The sequence below is a fragment of the Lithobates pipiens genome, unplaced genomic scaffold (assembly GCF_037356315.1).
Source record: "Lithobates pipiens isolate NorthernLeopardFrog02 unplaced genomic scaffold, aLitPip1_a1.2 Scaffold_8, whole genome shotgun sequence".
In the NCBI taxonomy this organism is placed as follows: Eukaryota; Metazoa; Chordata; class Amphibia; order Anura; family Ranidae; genus Lithobates; species Lithobates pipiens.
Window position 1 is genome coordinate 49,914,351 of NW_027507903.1, and position 21,400 is coordinate 49,935,750.

A 21,400-nucleotide genomic window follows, 5' to 3' on the forward strand; every position below is an offset into this window, starting at 1 on the left:
GTTTCTTTTTGGAGGATCCAACAGAACGCTGGATCTCAAAAACCTCTGAGGGGGAACACCCTGTAACTCCAGCTTGTAACCACGAGATACAATTGAGGTGACCCACTTGTCCTGAATTATTGTTCTCCGAATGTACGCAAAGTGCAGCAGCCTTCCCCCAATCGATGCAGTGGGAACGTCCCCTCAAAAAGAGGGCTGGGTGCTGGGTTTAGAAGAATCTTGGACCCAGGGATTCTTCTGGCCCAGGCCCTGCAGCTTGCCCCTGGCCCTATTGCCCTGTTGGCAGCAGAACCGCCTTGATGCTGAGAGGAAGCAGTCCCTGAGGTTTTAATCGAGGACGTCTAGTGCTTTTCCACACAGGAAGTAGAGTACTCTTCCCTCTGGAAATCTTTGGATATATTTGTCCAAATGATCACCAAATAAAACATTCCCCCATGAAAAGGGAAACCTGCCAATAATTTTTTACAAGGAAGCTCGGCTGACCAGTTCTTAACCCAGAAGCTTTTGTGCATATGTACAGATGAGAGCCAAAACGAGAAACCTGCTGTATTGAATCCTTTAAGGCGTCAATATCTGTCTTATGCCCTGTATACAAGGTCGGACATTCTGACGACAAAATCCATCGGATTTTTCTGACGGATTTTGGCCCAAACTTGTCTTGCATACACACGGTCGCACAAAGTTGTCGGAAGATCCAATTGTTCAGAACGAGGTGACCTAAAACATGCAAGACGAGACTATAAAGAGGGCAGTAGCCAATTGCTTTCATCTCATAATTTATTCTGAGCATGCGTGGCACTTTGTTTGTCGGAATTGTGTAAACACGATAGGAATTTAAACAATCAGATTTTGTTGTCGGAAAATTTTAGAACCAGCTCTCAAACTGTGTGTGACGGAAAAAGTTTGATAGAGCCCACACACGATCGGATTTTCCAACAACAAAATCCGATCGCACATTTTCCATTGGAAAGTCGTACAGGGCATTACTTTCAGGCAGATCATCCTCCTGGTTAGGCCTATCAGGCCATTTGACCTGAACCTTTACAGACTGGCAGATACCAATTGCTGAAACAGCTGGCTGAATAGCTGAACTGGCCAATGAAAAGGAAGCCTTTAGTAATGACTCCAATTTCTTGTCAACAGGGTCTTTCGAGCCCTGTGCGTTATCTACCGGACAAGTTAAGTTCTAGTTTAAGGAAGAGACTGCTGCATCTACTGCTGGCATGCTCAATTTTTTAACAAACTTTTCATTCATGGGATATAAAAGGGAAAACCTCTTAGGAGGAACAAAAATCTTGTCAGGATATTCCCAATCGGCAAACACCGCCGGTTCCAACAGGGGGTGTAGGGGTAAAGCCTGTGCAGCCTGAAGAGGCCTTGGGGATTCCAAAGAGGACCAGGGGGGCTCAGTCACCTCTGCAAGAGGTAACTTAAAGGCAGAAAGAACCATTTTAGTCAGAGTCAGGATCAAAAGCGTCTGTGACTGAGAGGTAGACATCAACTGGATATCTTCTTGTCCAGATTGCTCGGAAGCATACCATCTGCCGGGGCCTCCACAGAGTCCGGAGATTTAAGCTCTTTCCCATCCTCAACCCATTTCTGCTCCAGACTAGGAGGCTTCGGGGAGGGGGATCTGTTACGCTTCCTGCTACCCTGCGGGATGGAGGCCATCATGCCAGCAATCCTGTGCTCTAACCCAGCTAGGGCCGAGGGCAGTTCATCCTTAGTGATAAAGGGTGAAGCAGCAGCGTTGACTGCAGGCACAATACCAGATAGGCGCAGCAGCTCAGATTGCCCAGAAGCCTCTGGTCTTTCAGGGGATACAAAACTAGGGATACGACTAGGTTCATCAGGAACTACTGACGACATTGGTTTGCCCTTCCCTCTAGTGTTAGTCCCGCTCCTCTTTTTTGAAGACATTTACTAGCCACAAAAAGAGAGTACTTGGGTGTAGTATTAAAACACCTCAGAAGGGAGACACTTTAATAGGGCTCGCCAAGCCCCTATACAACAATCCTGCTAAGCACCTTTAGCCTGCCAAGCAACACTTGGTGACTCACATGACCCGGGTAAGAAAAAAAATTAACCACTGCAAGTGTCTGTTCAGAGCCTGGTGTGTGTCCCACAGCTGCCTTCAGGAAGCACCGTATGCTTGGCCTATATAGCTTAAATAAGAGGAGTGCCCGACAGAACATTCCCTGCATGCATGCGCACGCATATGCATGGCCCCGGTGACTGTATTTGCGTATGGCGCAAATCCTCGTGCGTTCAGATAAAAGGCTACTGCACAGAGCCAGGAGTGCCATGGCCGCCAAACAAACAAACTGCTAACTAAGCATAGCGGCACTCTAGCGAGCATAGCGGCACTCAGGGCGGTGAACCAAGGCGAAATGTGTGCCATCATACAGCTAAAGAACAGCCAGACACAAGCAAAAAAAGTACACTTTGCAAACACCCACAGCTAGCCCAAAATTCGACCGTATGGTCACTGCACACAGGTGTCCAGCCTCTAGCTAGCTTGACTGATTGTTACAATCACTGGGACACCCCGCAATAAGTAAAGGTTTTTCACTTACCAGTCTAGGCGCAGGGCAGCATAGAATCTAAGAGCACAATCTTCACCCTTCACGGTGGGTTCCTGTCACTTGAGGAACTTCAAGGACTGGGTACCCTTTTCATGTTTAGGGTCCACACCCTTGGACCTGTACAGCACCCTGCAGGAATACCTTAGCACTGAAGTGTCCAGGATTCCACTTTGCAGGGTTCAGAGCCCGGAGGCTGAATTACAGGCAAAACCTCGCAGGATCTTGAGTCTTCTTTGCGAGGCTCAGGTACCATTTATCTAAGCATATAAAGCCTGTGTCAAATAGATCCGATCTGTCAATCCCTAGAATCATTTAAGAATCGTTTGTGGGACATGAGACCTGGAGCTCAGAGAGCTCAAACAAACCGTGCCATCCACCTTGCAGATACTGGTAAAAAACTGAAGTGTTCTGGCTATTATTCTTACACTTGTAATCTAATTTCTATCTTGTGCATTTTATTTTATTTTTCAATGTGAGTAATCGAACACAATACATTATTATATAATCTATAATTTTATAATTTTATCTTTACTTTATTGACTCTTGCTTACACAAGAAGTTTTACTGTATGTTTTGACTTCATCTTATTTTCTTACTTTACTGATTTATTGTAATTCAATGTAATCTATAAAAATAAAAATTATTTAATGAGAAAAAACTGAAGTGCTTCCTGTATGGGAGGGGTTATATATGGGATCACTTCCTGTCTGAAGACCTTTGGTCTACCAGTGCCCATTCACCTGGAGATGGAGTATAACCCAATAGGTAATGAACATTAGCCTGACTCTGTGTCCCATGATGTATGAAAAAGAAATATGGTACATAAAAATCAGTTGAATCACATAACAGAAAACAACAGGAGGGTGAAACCTAATAAGAACCACAGGCCAATGACAATGGAAAACAATGACAGGAGAGTCTTGGAATTTCTTGAGATATAATTTAAAAATATGTTTACGAGAAAAAAGAATGATGGTGAAAAAGAAGGGAGGAGAGTGAAATGAGACCAGGAGTGGACTCGCCACCCATCAAAACCACAATAACTTCAAATTTAAATTCACATTTGAAAAAGGTACAGATTTTTTTTCAGATAATCCATCTATGCTAGCTTAGTATAGTATAAGGTAAGGCAGGGATCAGCAACCTTTTCCACATCAAGTGCCATTTCTATAAGTATTACACAGCTGGTGTGTAGGTAAACAAAAGTGGCATAGCCTTAGGTAGTTTTCAATTTTTTGCAATCATAGTTGTACTGTTAATGTAAAGTTAAACTCAAGTATTCTACATAACCATACAGCTACATATAAAGATCTCAGGTCAGCCATAACTTCAGACCTCAGATTAGCCCCAATGCACATACACATGCACATCAGACCTCAGCTGGGCCTCAATGCACACGTGCATTTCAAACCTCGGATTAGCCCCAATAGGCATTTCAGTTAACATCGCCTTGAAGTTGGTTGTTTGGTACACATGTTTATGGGTCGGCTTCCATGAAATAGGTCTCTGCTGATGGTCTCCACTTAGCTTAAATGTACCTGATGCATCCACAAGGTAACACCCCTTCCTTCCTAACCCCGCCCTTTTTTTTGTGTGCATTTTCCCCTTTATGCCACTGGACAGGAAAAATGTTTTCATATTTAAAACTTTTTTCAAATTATTGAACATGCTAATGTACCATGAACTTTAGGTATCATTCTTTTTAGCAGGGGTTCCCTGAGAATGGGACATTATATTTCAAGGGTTCCTCAGGGGTATACAGTGCCTTGCGAAAGTATTCGCCCCCCTTGAACTTTTCAACCTTTTGCCACATTTCAGGCTTCAAACGTAAAGATATAAAATTTTAATTTTTTGTGAAGAATCACCAACAAGTGGGACACAATTGTGAAGTGGAACGAAATCTATTGGATAATTTAAACTTTTTTAGCAAATAAAAAACTGAAAAGTGGTGCGTGCAAAATTATTCGGCCCCTTTACTTTCAGGGCAGCAAACTCACTCCAGAAGTGTCCAATGTTGTCCTAAATGACTGATGGTGATAAATAGAATCCACCTGTGTGTAATTAAGTCTCTGTATAAATGCACCTGCTCTGTGATAGTCTCAGGGTTCTGTTGAAAGCGCAGAGAGCATCATGAAGACCAAGGAACACACCAGGCAGGTCCGTAATACTGTTGTGGAGAAGTTTAAAGCCAGATTTGGATACAAAAAGATTTCCCAAGCTTTAAACATCCCAAGGAGCACTGTGCAAGCGATCATTTTGAAATGGAAGGAGTATCAGACCACTGCAAATCTACCAAGACCTGGCCGTCCCTCTAAACTTTCAGCTCAGACAAGGAGAAGACTGATCAGAGATGCAGCCAAGAGGCCCATGATCACTCTGGATGAACTGCAGAGAACTACAGCTGAGGTGGGAGAGTCTGTCCATAGGACAACAATCAGTCGTACACTGCACAAATCTGGCCTTTATGGAAGAGTTTCAAGAAGAAAGCCATTTCTCAAAGATATCCATAAAAAGTCTCATCTAAAGTTTGCCACAAGCCACCTGGGAGACACACCAAACATGTGGAAGAAGGTGCTCTGTTCAGATGAAACCAAAATCAAACTTTTTGCCCACAATGCAAAACGATATGTTTGGCATAAAAGCAACACAGCTCATCACCCTCAACACACCATCCCCACTGTCAAACATGGTGGTGGCAGCATCATGGTTTGGGCCTGCTTTTCTTCAGCAGGGACAGGGAAGATGGTTAAAATTGAGGGGAAGATGGATACAGCCAAATACAGGACCATTCTGGATGAAAACCTGTTGGAGTCTGCAAAAGACCTGAAACTGGGCAAAGATTTATCTTCCAACAAGACAATGATCCCAAACATACAGCAAAATCTACAAAGAAATGGTTCACAAATAAACGTATCCAGGTGTTAGAATGGCCAAGTCAAAGTCCAGACCTGAATCCAATCGAGAATCTGTGGAAAGAGCTGAAAACTGCTGTTTACAAACGCTCTCCATCCAACCTCACTGAGCTCGAGCTGTTTTGCAAGGAAGAATGGGCAAGAATTTCAGTCTCTCGATGTGCAAAACTGATAGAGACATACCCCAAGCGACTTGCAGCTGTAATCGCAGCAAAAGGTGGCTCTACAAAGTATTAACGCAAGGGGGCCGAATAATTTTGCACGCCCCACTTTTCATTTTTTTATTAGTTAAAAAAGTTTCAAAAATCTAATAGATCTCGTTCCACTTCACAATTGTGTCCCACTTGTTGGTGATTCTTCACAAAAAATTAAAATTTTATATCTTTATGTTTGAAGCCTGAAATGTGGCAAAAGGTTGAAAAGTTCCAGGGGGCCGAAAACTTTCGCAAGGCACTGTATATATATATATGTATTTTAATGATATGTCTAATTACTGTACTTATTCTGTTTATGAACACTAGGTCTGCCCACTCACTCAGATGAGGAGACTGAAGCCCCTAAGCCCTTGTACACACGGTCGGAGAATCCGTCGGAATGTGTCCTATCGGACCGTTTTGTCGGATAATCCGACTGTGTGTGGTATGCATTGGACTGTTTCCGTCTGAATATCCGTCGGACCAAATTTTCCAACTTGCTGGAAATATTTTCCGACAAACTGGTTCGATTGGATATACTCCGATCATGTGTAGAGAATTCCGATCGGACTTCGAGTTCCGAGCTCGAACCAAATAGTTGAATAATGCTCTTGCTATAGATGTAGCCCATTTGTGTACTGCCAAAATCCTGGCCAAAAACTCTTAGCCCTTGTACACACGGTCGGAGATTCCGTCGGAATGTGTCCTACCGGACCGTTTTGTTGGATATTCCGACTGTGTGTGGTCTGCATCGGACTGTTTCCGTCGGAATATCCGACGGACCAAGTTTTCCAACTTGCCGGTAAAATTTTCCGACAAAATGCTCCTATCAGACATACTCCAATCATGTGTAGCCTACTCCGACGGACAAAGTGCCACGCATGCTCAGATCAAATTCCTATACCAAAGGTATTGGCTACTAGCCTGAACATAGTCCCATCGTAACGAAATAACGTCATCACGTTCTGAAAGATCGGATTTTCCGTCAACTTCGTCCGACCGTGTGTATGCAACAGTTTCGAACAAGATCCGTCGGACAAAATCCGTCGGATTTGGTTGTCGGAATCTCCGACCGTGTGTACAAGGGTTAAGAAGCAGCTTAATACCATGAAACATGAAGGCAAGCGCTACATGCAATCTGCTACTGTTATATCTGATTTTATATTTGCTGGCTTGTGTGTTGCCCTATGGATGTTATGTCCCATTTCAAACACCTTTTGTAATAAAAAATATTCTTTTATATGAATGAGCTGTGTATACTTAATGCTATTATATATATCAAGAAATCACAGTAAAGCCAAATGTGCTTTCTATTTTCCGACACCTAGGTTCACGATTTTCTGATATAAGGCTTTTTTAGCCTTTTCATAATGCTCCCTCATAATACCATATGATCTATGGTTTTAAATATTCCCTACTATATCCAAAGCCAAAAAAATCTTTAGATATAAAGCTGTAGGGTGTAACATGTTTAGTATCAGACGCCTCTCCCCCAGATCTTCTCCTCACACTCGCTATCACAATTCAAACAGAGCGAGAGCCGTGCAGGGCTTCGCCCACATGGCGGCGTCATTGATTCACAGATCCCTGTGAATCAATGAACTACAAGTACCAACATCCTTTGCAGCCTTCAATGAACTACCAGGGCACTGTTGAGTGCTCTAGGTAGTTCATTGAGTCTTAGCCCTTGTACACACGGTCGCGCATTACGACAACAAAATCCGTCTGAATTTTTCCAACGGATTTTGTCTGAAACTGGTGTTGCATATACACGGTCGGACGTTGTCGGAAAATCCGATCGTTCAGAACGTGATCATGTTCGTTCGTTACAACGGGACTACATTCAGGCTAGTAGCCAATAGCTTTGGTCTCCTAATTTTATCTGAGCATGCGTGGCACTTTGTCTGATCGGAATTCTCTACAAACGATCGGACAAAGTGCAATCGGATCATGTTGTCAGAAAATTTTATATCCAGCTCTCAAACTTTGTTGGTCGGACATTTCGATGGAAAAAGTCCGATGGAGCCCACATATGGTCGGATTATCTGACAACACGGTCCGATCGGACATTTTCTGTCGGAATGTCCGACCGTGTGTACAGGGGCTTACTGTTATCCAGTAAATGCCTGCCCATATTGGAGGCACAGGCAGACAACTACACTTTCTGCAGGACTGTGGCATTACACCCGTGGGAGCAATGCTTTATAGGCTCCTAAAAAAACAAAAAAATTTGCCTCTATAACTTTTTTGTAAAGGTGAACTTATCCTTTAAGTTCTGGGTACAAGTTGCTGCCAGTGGACATTGCAGAAGGCTCTGGTTTGCTTGCTCAAGAGCGGCTTAAAAGTCCCTTCTTCTGCATTGCCTGTAAAAAGAGGTCCGAAGGCTGTATTTTTGGTCGCTGTTGGGTATCCCTTCTCTCTCTCTGAGTTTATAGTGTCTAATAAACTCTGTGAAACTTTTTAAAGTTACTGATGCCCAATTTTTTACACTCTCCCAAAAAGTCATGCATTCTGCCCTAAACTTTGAAATTATAGCCCACCAAGCAACCTGGTGGTCCCTTACCACCTCACATGAGTAAGTGGGTTTACACTGGCATTTTTTCTATAATGGATCTTGACAAGGGAAGTATGAAATGTGGCACAAATGATTTTTAAAGAGGCTGTGGGGAGCACAAAAGGCTGTTATAGCATTGATCCTTAGCATTTTCCTGTAATTTGTGCATGAATCTATCTATTGGTGATAGAGGGGTTGCAGCGCCCGTGCGCCCTTAATGCATGGGCCACCGGTATAGCTACTATTATTAGCAGTATTAGAAGTATGCAGAAATGAAATGGCATGGATCGGAGTATAAAACTGAACCTCTGCTAATCGGGATATGCACAGCTACAGATGTGCCAGGAATGTGTGTCCGCTGACTATTTTCATTACATTCAGTGACAGGCGCACTCAGATGTTTACACTGTGTATAAACATAAAGGGGAAGGAGAGATTACAGTCTGAACACACATCAAAGCTGCTTTTATCAGGTTTAGCAGACAGCAAAAAATATTTTCAAATTTTAAATGGAACCCCGCTGCTATTTGGGTCCAACAAACAGGTGTTTACTTAGTATGCCTGTGGGAGGCAGACAAGGAACTGACAAATACTGGAGGCCAATTAGTTTCTTCCAGACACCCCACCATGGGGATAATCTATGTGCCTCATTACTGAAAGTGTCTACCAGGGCAAAAAAAAACTCATATGCAGTACATCTCTGCAATACACCATGGTTTATCCCTTTAACACATTTACTGCCCTAGATTTTTTGTGTTTTTTTTTTCAAACACATTAAAATTCACATTTTAGGTCTAATGATTAGTTTGTAGAATTAAATAGTGGTAGTGACAATTTTTTATGTCACACAATATTAGCACAGCAGTTTATATCAAACCCATATGTACCACTGACCCCCGAAGGAGCGTCTGATTTTGTTGGGTTTACCGTTACCTTCTTGACCTCGTGTACGTCTAGGGGTTTCCCGAGGTAGATGGCCCAAAGAACTGCAGAAACTGATATTGGATCCACTTTTGGGATTTTTATTTGCAAAAAAGAGTAGACAAAACACAGTCTCTCAATGAGGGTTAGAGGGTTTAGGTAGAAAGTTCAGGTACTCTTGGAACTGCTCAAAATAGGAAGTCTTTCACTATAGAAATCCAGAGAATAGCCACTCACAACTGGATTCTCACCTCTATAGGATAGACCTCCTCTCACTAGGCCTAGCAGCCAGTAGAGTGTTCAGATGAAGCAAAGCTTCTGCCACAGACTTGCATATAGAACGTTTGAATAAAGTCTCTGCCACAGACTTGTTGTAGAACACTTGTAGTAACTGAAGGATGTAGACAAATTTAGAGAGCCCTCGTATGGTACCAGTATCTTGCAGCCGGTCCGGCGATACCGTACAAGCGTAGATTCACTTGGTGTCTTTCAAATAAGCCTCCAGGCTCTTTCTGAGAAGCCAGCCTTTAGCGTGGCCTTCTCCCGAAGAGTCCTCCCCTGGTTGCTTCCTCATTTGCTGGGCCTCTCCACTGATGAGACGGCACCGGACCACCTTTGAATCCTCCTTCCAGTTACTTTGCCTCGGGCTATCCAGCCCCCCGAGACTTGGAATTAGATGGATCCACACCCCAGGCCATGAGGGCCATGGGGTCTGGTCAGGAGGACCGGGACCAAAACAGACAGAAAGATCTTCTGGACCAGAACCCAAAAGCACGTGGTGTCAGTACCTTAAGTACCGTCTCCGAGTGTGCACAGCAAGATGACACTCCCACTGGGCTGGTTCTGAGAAAAAGTGGCACTTAATGAGCCCACCTGAACTCCGTTTTCACACTTGCCAGTGATGACAGCGCCACCTGTGGCCAAGCAGAACACAGTGCAATTCAGCTAGACTGGTACTGAAACCATAATTTGGTATAATTAAACCCAAAACCAAACTGCGATTCTAGGAACTTTAAATAGAGAAAAACATATAGCGCGTGCTCTTCAGGAGCCGGCGCTACACATATTTTCAGTAAAAAAAAAAAACACTAACGTTAATTTACAAATAGTGCAAATGGCCACCGCTCCCACCTATAACTGGCCTTTGCAGCAAGGAGCGAGGGTGACACGTGTCAAACAAAAGGAAAGAAAACTCCCAGCTCAACTTACCAACCAGCCTGCAACCAATCAAATTCTCCTGTTTAACAGTACAAGTTAAAAACAGGGGTTTAGTTTGCGCAAATTTGCAAATACATGCGTAAGAGCCACTTTACAGCACTCCAGTATTATCTGCAGTCCTAACTCTATTTGAGAGCCTCCACAGTGGAAGAACATGCATTATAATGGATAGATAGAGGGCAGATGAGCATGGAGGGATATTTTTAAAAAATGTTAAAATGGAGGTTGCAACATATACATTTATACCAAACATGTCAAGCCTTCATGTTATGCGCACTTGTAAAATGGCAGAAAACTTCAGTGCACAAAATTCTCCATGGGTGACGGTTTAAAAGCCATTACATAGTTAGTCAGAGTAAAAAAAAGTCTATCTAGTTCAATCATTAGGAAAAATAAATCAATAAATTAGAAGACCTCCATATGCAAAAATTAAAACTGCCATATCTAAGTATGCAGGAATCCGTGGTAAAGGTGTCCACATAGACAGTCCTCTGCACCACCATCTACGTCATCCCTTCCACGCTGCACTCCACGCGAGCTTCAAGCCTTGCTTTCAGATCGCTCTACTGCAGGGTGGTCTTCCCGGCCATGATTGCGGAGGACGCTCTATATGGACAGCTTTACCCCGGATGCCAGCATACTTAGATGTACCTCTTTTAATCATCAACCATGCTAAATGTTGTACTTTCATTAAATGTAACCATTTTGCTACACTTCGAGGTGCCTCTCTTCCCTTTTATACTCTGTAGCTCTTGCTGAATTTTGCTTCTAATCCCCTTTTGGAGGCTTCCATTTGTTGATAGACATTTTATGGTTACAAACCTATCACATTGCTATAATCTATTTATATGGACTATAAACTGAAGGACTTCTGAATAAATGGTTGTGGAACGAATCATCTGAGTTTCCATTATTTCTTATGGGGAAATTCGCTTTGAATTACAAGCATGTTTCCAGAATGAATTATGCTCCCAATCCTAGATTTTACCTGTACATTCAAATGTGCAAGTTTAAGGAGCAAAAGGTTTTACAGTAGATTACATTTTTTTTTAACTTTTTTCTTCTAACTCTATTGCTATCACATAAGGGTTTGACTTTCTGATATAACAAAATACCCCCACTGTATATTTAACAGACCAAAAGTTAATTGTTCGGTTTTACGTACACTTCAATATACATGACACACAGGTTATCACGGCTAATACAGTCATTCACAGCTTCATTACAAACCCAGATAAGATGATTCACCCCTTCCACATTATAAACTACAATGTCATTGGCATTGCGGACACCAAAAATGCTTTCGCTTACATTTCCTGCAGATAGCACAGACGTTATTATGCGTCTGTGCCAGACCACAAATGTCATGTTCTTCATAAACAATATAGCAGAGACTATTTTCAATGACACAAGATAAACTTTCTTTGTTGCTGGTATACTTTTCAGTTTTCATTTTTTGAGCGATTATCATAATATAGATCATCCAAAGAGCTGGTTGACAATATTAAAATGTACATAAAATCTAACCATAAATTTATCTTATTTGCTTTTGGTCTGTTAAATATACCATTGAAAGAGCTTTGTTATATCTGTTTGACAAGTAAAAAAAATAAAATAAAAAATCAGCTGTTGATTCAGCCAGAAATCTTGTGAGCTGATAACCTTCTTAAAGAGGAAGTAAAGGCAAAAAAAAACAAAAAAAAAAAAACACCCTGTAAGGCAAAGGCATAATGAGCTAGTATGCATAGCATACTAGCTCATTATGAATAACTTACCCGAGAACGAAGCCCCCGAAGCGGTTCTCCGTCTTCACGTCCACCGCTGACATGGATCCCGGAGTGACTTCCGGGTCTCGCTGCTCTGGCACTGTGATTCGCCGGAGCAGCGATGACGTCACTCCTGCGCATGCGCACAGGAGCTGACACTCGCGGCATATCGCGGCATATCGACAGCGGTGGCTGTCTTCGGGTAAATATCTCCTAAACCGTATAGGTTTAGGAGATATTTCTTGGACCTACAGGTAAGCCTTAATCTAGGCTTACCTGTAGGTCAAAGTTGGTTTAAGGGTTTACAACCACTTTAACCCAGTGGGTCACACCAAAAAAAAAAAAACATTGACAGCTCCGGTCAAAGACACTATACTAATCAAGCGAGGTTAGTTCAGCGATCTCCCCCGCTGAGCTGTTGTGATCCGACAGGGGGGACATCCCCCCTACCAGAACAATCCGATCAGCACTCTCAGCCACCATTGGCTGAGAGCACTGATCGGGAGTTGGTCGGCTGCTGGTTTTCAAGTATGCACGTCTGACATACAGGCCAAATGTCGGGCATTTTTTTTTCACCCGCAAAATGTCTCCCGAAATTCTGTCTGCGTCTATGGGGCTTTACTCTCTGCATCGGGATAATTATCAATTAGCACTGTTCCCTGCCATCTCCATGGATGACAAAGCAATGTTCCCTGTTATGGCGAAGAAAGTGAACTTTTACGTAGTCTAGTCCTAGCACACTCCCCATCTTAGGGTGACACTAGGACAGGAAGGGAGTTAAAGGAAGAATTGGCAGGTTATAGTAAAGGAAAAAGAAGTGTGAAAAATGAATGTAGGCAATACCACTAAGGTAGGCATGTCCAAAGTCCGGCCCATGTGCCAATTGCAGCCTGCCTTCCAGTTTCAAGCGGCCCCACTGGTAATTTGACTATATATATCTTTTGTGGTCCACAGCCAATCCCCAAGCGCCGCGGGGGCTACAAAGGATATATACTCGTATTTAAGTATATATATGTGCCTCGGAGAGGACAGGGAGGATACATACAGTGAGAATTTCCTGTTTACATGGCAGCCTCTGTAATAGGAAGTCCCATCTATTGGGCTGCTATTGGACGACTGTTCTGTCTATCATAGGAGGTGGGACTTTGTATTAAAGAGTCTGCTGAGTAAACAGGAGATTCTCCTCTATGTAATCGGTTGGTGCTCGTACCACCCCCCTCGCTGTCCCCTCTGAGGCTGCAGATGGGCATCAATCAGGCTGCACTGATGGCAATGGTGAGGCTGCATTTGAGGCTGCATTCATGTCAATGGTGAGGCTGAATTCATGGCAAGGGTGAGGCTGAAATCATGGCAAGGGTGAGGCTGAATTCATGACAAGGGTGAGGCTGAATTCATGGCCAGGGTGAGGCTGAATTCATGGCCAGGGTGAGGCTGCCTTCATGGCAATGGTGAGGCTGCCTTCATGGCAATGGTGAGGCTGCCTTCATGGCAATGGTGAGGCTGCATTCATGGCACTTGTGAGGTTGCATTCATGGCACTTGTGAGGCTGCATTCATGGCACTTGTGAGGCTGCATTCATGGCACTTGTGAGGCTGCATTCATGGCACTTGTGAGGCTGCATCGATGGGCACTGACCCTTATTTTGTTTCACATTTTTTTATTTCAAATTTAATTTTTTCCCAGAAAGTTCCCTTTTAAAGTCAAGGTACGTGTTATACGCTGATAAATACAGTATATCTAAATAACATGCCCAAGCTTATCCTTAGTCCTGAGTGGCGCTCGGGAATTCATTGGGGGCAACAAAAGATATATATCCAAATAACATGCCCAAGCTCATCTCTTCACCACACACAGCCACAAAAGCAAGGCAATTCTTGTTGGGCAGTATATTAGTGCTCGGACGAACACACGTAGACCGAATTTAAATGGTTCAAGGAATGTCAGGCAAAATGGTTGGCCCTCACGCATGTTCACTTCATCAAATCTGGCTCTCTTTGAAAAAAGTTTGAACACCCCTGCACTAAGGACCGGTAAGCTGCAGTTTAGATGGGGTACTATTTCTCTTATTTCTGGGGGGTGCTATGCTGAAGCTGAGCTGAGGTTATATATGGGGTAACTAATTAACTAATTCTCTTACCCTGAATCCTATGTTATAATATGTTGTAAATGCAGCTACAACATAATCCTGTTTCCCTGAGCAGGAGAGTACAAAAATGTTTTAGAAAATAAATATCAGTAAAGAAAAGTCACCTCTGTCTCATTCAGATGACACTTTGGCAAAGCTGTCGGGAACTAATCATGCTATAAGAATTTGTGGGAAGAGAACTATTCATAGTCGATGATATTGTTGGAAACATAGCAAGAAGAGAGGAGGAAAAGGAAAAAAAAGAGGGGGGGGAGTAAGATAGTAAGGTAGAATAATTATAAAGAGGGGGCTCTCCACCCAGGCTAACACGTGGTGTTGGTAGAATCACCCTCCGCCCAGGAGATAAATTCCGTTGAATAACGAAACATAGGTTCAAGTATTGGAAAATTGTTCCTCCTTGGGAGCACCGTGTTTAGGCTGACTATGCTTTAGGGCTCACAGCAAGTTAATTAGAGGCATTTAGCCTTGTACTCACCATTGTGTCTTGTTGTGGGAGCCGGTGTAGTGGTAGGAGGCTGAGTTGGTGAGATAACTGTCTCTGCAGTGTCTTGCAAGGAACTGCGATCTCTTTGGTGGTAAATATAATAATCCTTAGGAAGCCAGTATTCATACTCTATACCCAAATTCTGCTCTGTAAAGAGGACCTACAACATAAGGCACAATACAGAATTAGGATAAATCATATTTACACACAAGGGCTTATATATCGCAGTGTGGTGAATATATACTACCTGTCTATCGCTGGACAGGAATCTACTTCAGGCCATATTTAGACAGGACAAACCTGGGACGGCCATTTCCAACTGTAGCATCTTTCTAGATGCATGTTTTGCAATGCTACTTGCATAACAGACAGTAAACAAAAATTATGAGTGCCAAGCTGCGTCCCCTGTGTCCTCTGCACTTTTAAACAGTAATTACGAATTGAGCATTCTAATTAATTTCATAGCAATCTGATAAAAGGTATTTGGAATATACTGCAAACATTCACACTTATTGAAAAATATTTCTCGATGCTACCGGTTACTGGGTGTCTCATTAAACAGCCACACAGTACTGGGCCTCTATGACAATAGCACTCCTAGTCTTAGCAATTATAAAAGTCTGCTAAGGCTGCAGTTATAATCTTGGCAGCAAAAGGGAAGACAGTGGCACATTGGTTTCTCTTGTTACAACTGCAGTTACTCAAATTTTAATAAAATTATGTGATATTTTATGTGATATTTTAATTTAAATTAAATATCACATTGACTAATATGATTTCTGATTATAACATGCTTGCTTTTTTCTGTTTTATATCTGGTATATCCTTTTTCGGGGTATCTTTAATGGCCTGCCAAAAATAATGGCTTGATTCATATAGTAAAAGACTTTTAATTGGAAACATCCATCTGCAGATCAGCAAATACCTGCTCTGTTTTTCTGCTTATTCAGCCACCAAGATGCTCATTAATGTAATACTATACTTGGGGGTTAAGGTTAATGGCACCAAGCCCTACATATGCCAGTACTTTGAGCTCAGTAGAGTTAAATTGTTATCTTGCTTTCCCTAGTCAAAAAATGGCACATCATTTTGAACAAACTACTAAAGCTGAATTGCATCCAATCCCGAATCTTTTTTAGCAATAAGAAAATATTGAAGTATGTGAAATAGTTTTTTTTTAGAGGAGTTTAATGATAAATTTGAAACCTTTTCCTATCTTGTTGGCTTAGGATTACTACTTCTATGTTTTCCTTATATGGGAAGGTCTCAAGCTTCATTCGTGTCCCTTGTGTAATTTCTACATTTTTGAAAGCCAACTGCCATTTCATTTTTATCATTATATTTCTTGTGTAGTTCTACGGATTGGCCATATCGGGCAGCGGGTCAAGATAGCCAACTGTTCATATAAACATCTGCCATCTGTTCATATAAAATTATTACTGGAAGAACCACCCAGAGAGTATACAAAATACAAAGACACATTAGAAAAAATTCCTGCAATTTACACAAATTGTTGTAGACACCCTTTAGAATTTATTATTCTTATTATACAGGATTTATATGGCGCCAAAGGTTTGCGCAGCTCTTAACTAAATGAAAGCATACATTACAGTTACATTACAATTTGGTACAAAAAGGTATCAGAGTGCCCTGCTCGCTAGATCATGCCTTCACATGACAAATATTAGTGTCTGCAACAAATTCATGTACTTGTCGGAAACAGGTACATGAATTTGCTGCTTGGAGGAATGGTGGGGGTTGGCACTGGGGCCGGAGTGTCCATACTGGTCACTCCATCCTCAGTACAGGCTGACTCCCATACCCAACCACCCGCCAAACAGCAGCATTACTAAGACATTGACATCAGCGGTGAAGCCAACAGCATCATAATAACCAGTGACCCAGGAGATTCTATATTAGGGTATATTATATTAGGGTATATTATTCCATATTAGGGTAATGACATCACCAGCATCATGGCTCCTTTGTTTACATTCCATTGTCAGTCAGGAAATCTCCCTGCTGAATGGGATGAGTCACTGGTTGCTAGGATGCTGATGACCACCAGCTTCTTAGCAACCGAGGAGCCCTATGTGGGAAGCAATCACATTCAGGAAAGCTTCCCAGAACATACACGCCCCACTCTGGGCACTGGCATCTCTCTGTATTCCAGCTCAGCATTGGTCTTAGTTACCACCAGTCTGCGTTTCTTCATATTGTCAGTAATTATTTTTTAATCTGTCTCAGCTGTAGCAACGTGTTTTTAAAGGCGGCAGGAATAAAAACTGCCTGAATCTGGTGCATGTGTTGGATATCCCAACCAAACTGTACAGCTTTCCTGAATTGGGCAGAAGCCATTTTAAAGGGGTTATGCCACCAGAAAAGTGTTAGAACTGCTTTACTGAATTTCCAAAGTGGCTTTAAAAAATTAGCACATTTATATGAGGTTGACCCTTTGTACAAACTATGCATATGTAATTCACACAAACCATGACATGCAGATCCTCCTCTGTTGGTCCTGTTGCCTCAAAGCTCTCCTGATTGTCAGCAGAACGTTTGTACTGGATCTTGGTTCCCGCCACATTGAAGACGCCAGGATAACTAATGGCCCAGTTGCCGTTGATCACATAGTGATAGTTCCTATTTCTCAGGGCTGTAAGAGAGAAACACTCAGGTGAGCACATAATACAAAATGTACATTCCATCGCTCACTTAACAAGAAAACATAAGATGATGTCTGCCTCCAGAAAGTGCCTGACTAAGCAGTCTTACTACATTTATTAGGGCTTTTAATTTGTAGCTGCTGCAGTAATATGAAAAGTGGCAGTACATCATCCTTTTATTACCAACAATTAAGTAATACATTTAGAAATCATAAAACCAGACAAAGAGCAGACCCTAAAATGTTTGCATCTGATGGCTTTTTCAACGTGGCAATGCAATCGGGAATAATGTGCAAAGTGCAGTAACTCACAGCAACCAGATTTACCAAATAAAACATTTAATCTTCTTCCTTTATCCCACGTTGAGAAATGTACTGGGGGTCTTAAAAAGTCTTGTCAGTTCAAATTTATAGCTTTTGGTTAAGTCATCTGTAGGGTTCTCAAATAGTTATTGGAATAAATCATTCATGGCATCCCATGTAGGCTTCATGTACACTGGGCGTCTAGTCCCAGTGCATAATGCTCTGGCATTTAGGTGTGGGTGGAAGGCACAGGCACACCATCCAGCGTGGCTACCGGCAACCTGTAAAAAACTGCTGCCTCTGGACTTTGCACCAAGAGGTGATTATTTTTAAGGATAAGTTCACCTTTTTACAAAAAGTAATAAAAGCATTTTTTTCCAGGTAAAAAATGTGCATTTATAATTTCTTGTAGTAGGAGCCTGTAAAGCATTGCATCAGTGATCAGCAGATCACCGATACCATGCAGGACTACTGTAGACCTGTCAGTGAATCTGCTTGCTCGTACCTTGCACGGGCAAGCCAATATACTCTGACAGGAAGAAACAAAGAACTACCACAGTGCTCACAGCACCATGGTAATTCATTGAGAACTGCAAGTCAACAGCCGCTAAGGCTGTGGAGACTTGCAGTTTTCCATTCACAGAACCCTGTGAATGAGTGACGCAGCTGGATGGAGCCTCGCATGGACACATTTTATTTAAATTTTGACAGCTAGCGGAGGGAGAAGATCCCTGCTATACAAAACACACTCAAGAAGTGGATCAAGATACCATCCCTGATCATAAATCAAAATTCAAAAATTCATAAACGAATATTTTATATAAAATATAAAGAATATGGGATCTATCGGTAAAGAAACATAATGCAATATCTGAGAATAAAAACCTGATTTTGCTCAACCACCTCTTGAATGGATCAACAGAAAATCTCATTACAGCGCAAAAAATTACTTCAACTCACTGGACTGACTAGAAATAGTTTATTATCAGACAAGTATCTCATCCTCCATCTTCTCATCCTCCAGCACAGCTCTACTGGAGGAGATGCACCAGGGCTAAACATTAGAACAGGCTGAGCTCTCATATAGCATTACTAAAAGCATTTGCTGCATCCCTTCAAAGTGCAATTTGCTTAGACTAGCTCACACCTAGCACTCCGGAATGAACAAGGAGCATGCATATTAAGGGTGCCTCCATTGATATAAGACAGAAAACACTCTCTCCTCTCCCTTCACCTCCTCTAGACATGATTGCTCTTGAACAAGTTTTTGAACATTCACTAAAGTCATGTGTGGTTTTTAAATGACAATTAACAGAGCAACAAGCGTCGGCCATCAAGAAAATCTGTAATTTTTTTTCCCACAAAGATGGATTTAAAGCAGGGTTGTCCAACCTTTTGACCATCCGGGGCTACATTGGAAGAAGATGACTTGTCTTGGGCTGCATTTGCTCAGGGCATGGCAGCCCATTCATTTGAATGGGTGGCTGTGCCTGCATTTCATGCAGGAAAAAGGTTCCTGCACTATTTTTGAACCGCAGAGGCCAGGAATTCGCATAGTGCTTTTGTACCATGCAATTTGCCGGCAGTTCCCACACCTGAAAACATTCTGCATTTTTAAAGATGCGTGGGAGGTCCGATTAAGAATGACTGGCAGCTCCACGGTTCTGTAAAGAGCAGCTCATTTTAGCTCCGGGTGGTTGGAAGCACAGGTACAGCTGAGATTTCGGCACCCACAAACACCCGCAGTAGTCGAACCTAGCCTTAATTCACTGACAGTTTGTAAAATCCATGATTTTCACATCTGTCTGTGAATATCCGTTATGGACATGCAAACTGTCATTCATGGACAAATGTAAAAATCATGAATTTTACAAACTGTCCTTGAATTTAGTGTTGGTTGGCAACCCTGGTATGTGCTGTATGGGGAGGTAGAGGGGAGGTTGTGGGTGGGGGCTTTTTGGGCGCTGTCCAACCCAGCACCCCCTTGATACAGCCATGCAGCATTTACTTGCCTCACGCTAAGTGGAGTCCTTGCATTCACTGTTGCCAGTGCTTTTACTAAAACTGCATTCCCAGCATACCGTCAGCTCTACCTGATCCTGGATTCTCTGTGCTGCTCGCCTTGAGCTCTATGCATATGCAGCATCCCCTGTGTCCCTCAATATGTGTCTGTGCCAGCTTGTCCCTGCTAGCCCCAATTACTTATATTCTTGCACGGCGTTCCTCCAGACATGCCCAGGCTGCATGCTGAACTCTCCTGAGCCTCATGAGACCTGTGGGCTGGACACCCCTGATTTAAAGCCAATACTTTTACTTTAGTTTTGAATAGAGGGATAACCAGTTCGTACCTCTGGTTTTTATTGCAGTCTGTGTCTCTGCTGCTAGGGATATACGCCAGCAAAAAAGAATCTTACAAAAAAAAAAACTTTAGCCCCGTACACACGAGAGGACTTATGTCCGACAGACTTCCGAAGGAGTTCCGTCGGAGTTCTGCCGGAGTTCCGACGGAGTTCTGACGGACTTTTCGGCGGAGCGGACTTGGCCACACACAATCACACTAAACTCCGACGGATTCGAACGTGATGACGTACGACTGGATTCGAATACGGAAGTTCATAGCCAGTAGCCAATAGCTGCCCTAGCGTCGGTTTTAGTCCGTCGGAATAGCACACACACGAGCGGAGTTTTCGAAGGGACCCGGGTCCGGCGGAGTTCCGTCGGGAAAATTTGAAGCATGTTCCATATTCTAAAGTCCTTCGTACTTTGACGAGTCAAAAGTCTGTTGCAGCCCACACACGATCGAATAGTCTGACGGACTCAGTCCGTCGGACTTTGGACGTTGAAAAGTCCGCTCATGTGTACGCGGCTTTTGATTTGTCACTAGAATAGGATTAGAGGGGAAATCTTCTAATGGGGACATTGCACTTTCAGTAAAAGTGAACTGTGCAGCTCTAAAGACACCCGGTGACTTTTATACTACTGACAATGTACAGCCTGCAGTGGTTCCCAGGCTCTTCTGTTCTTCCACAGAAAATGGAACAAGGGTAACTAGTCTCAAAATGGAGAAATGGAGAGGTTCTCCTCTGTGACTAATGAACCAGAAGTGACGAGCATTTAATCACTTCCAGGTTCAGAGCTGCCTTTCTCTGGCTGCTGTGGCCAGGCAAGCAGCTAATCAAGCACGATCTGTGCCCATTGCTTACATGTATTCTTGTGTTTATCCTGACAATGTTACCGGCTCAGCTTTCCCCTGGATTTTTTTCTCTGCCTAACCCCTGGTTGTGACCTTGGTTTGTTTAAGAACTCTGCTTCTCTCAATTAACCGTCCATGATTCTGGATCAACTGATTACACTACGATCTTCACCCTTGTGATCCACTGTGTATGGCTGTCTCTCATCATACTGACCATCCGTGTATGGCCTAAGGCAGAATCCTGACCTTGACAATGCCACTTCAGTTCCTTCATATCCTGCACCCATCACCTTCACCTACTGCGAGTGCTGGCAATCTGCCAGCTGCTGGGCCTGACCTGCTCTCCCATGGTGTATCTTGTGTTCCTGCCTGAGGACTACCCAGCTGGACACCTCCTGGAGCACCCATGCGCCTCTGAGCCTTGTACTCCCTGTAATCACCTCCAGAGGTGCTTCGACCATA

General features: G+C 42.9%; 1 protein-coding gene across 1 annotated transcript in view; it reads right to left on the minus strand.

Moving 5' to 3' along the window:
- Positions 1 to 21,400, minus strand: part of LOC143962683 (ADAMTS-like protein 5) — a 146,550-nt gene that overhangs the window by 34,200 nt on the left and 90,950 nt on the right. The window contains exons 9-10 of the mRNA XM_077472047.1: positions 17,270 to 17,433; positions 14,772 to 14,940 (exon numbers count right to left, since the gene is read on the minus strand). Of these exons, the coding sequence (XP_077328173.1) occupies positions 14,772 to 14,940; positions 17,270 to 17,433 (333 nt within the window). The remainder of the gene's footprint in view (positions 1 to 14,771; positions 14,941 to 17,269; positions 17,434 to 21,400) is intronic.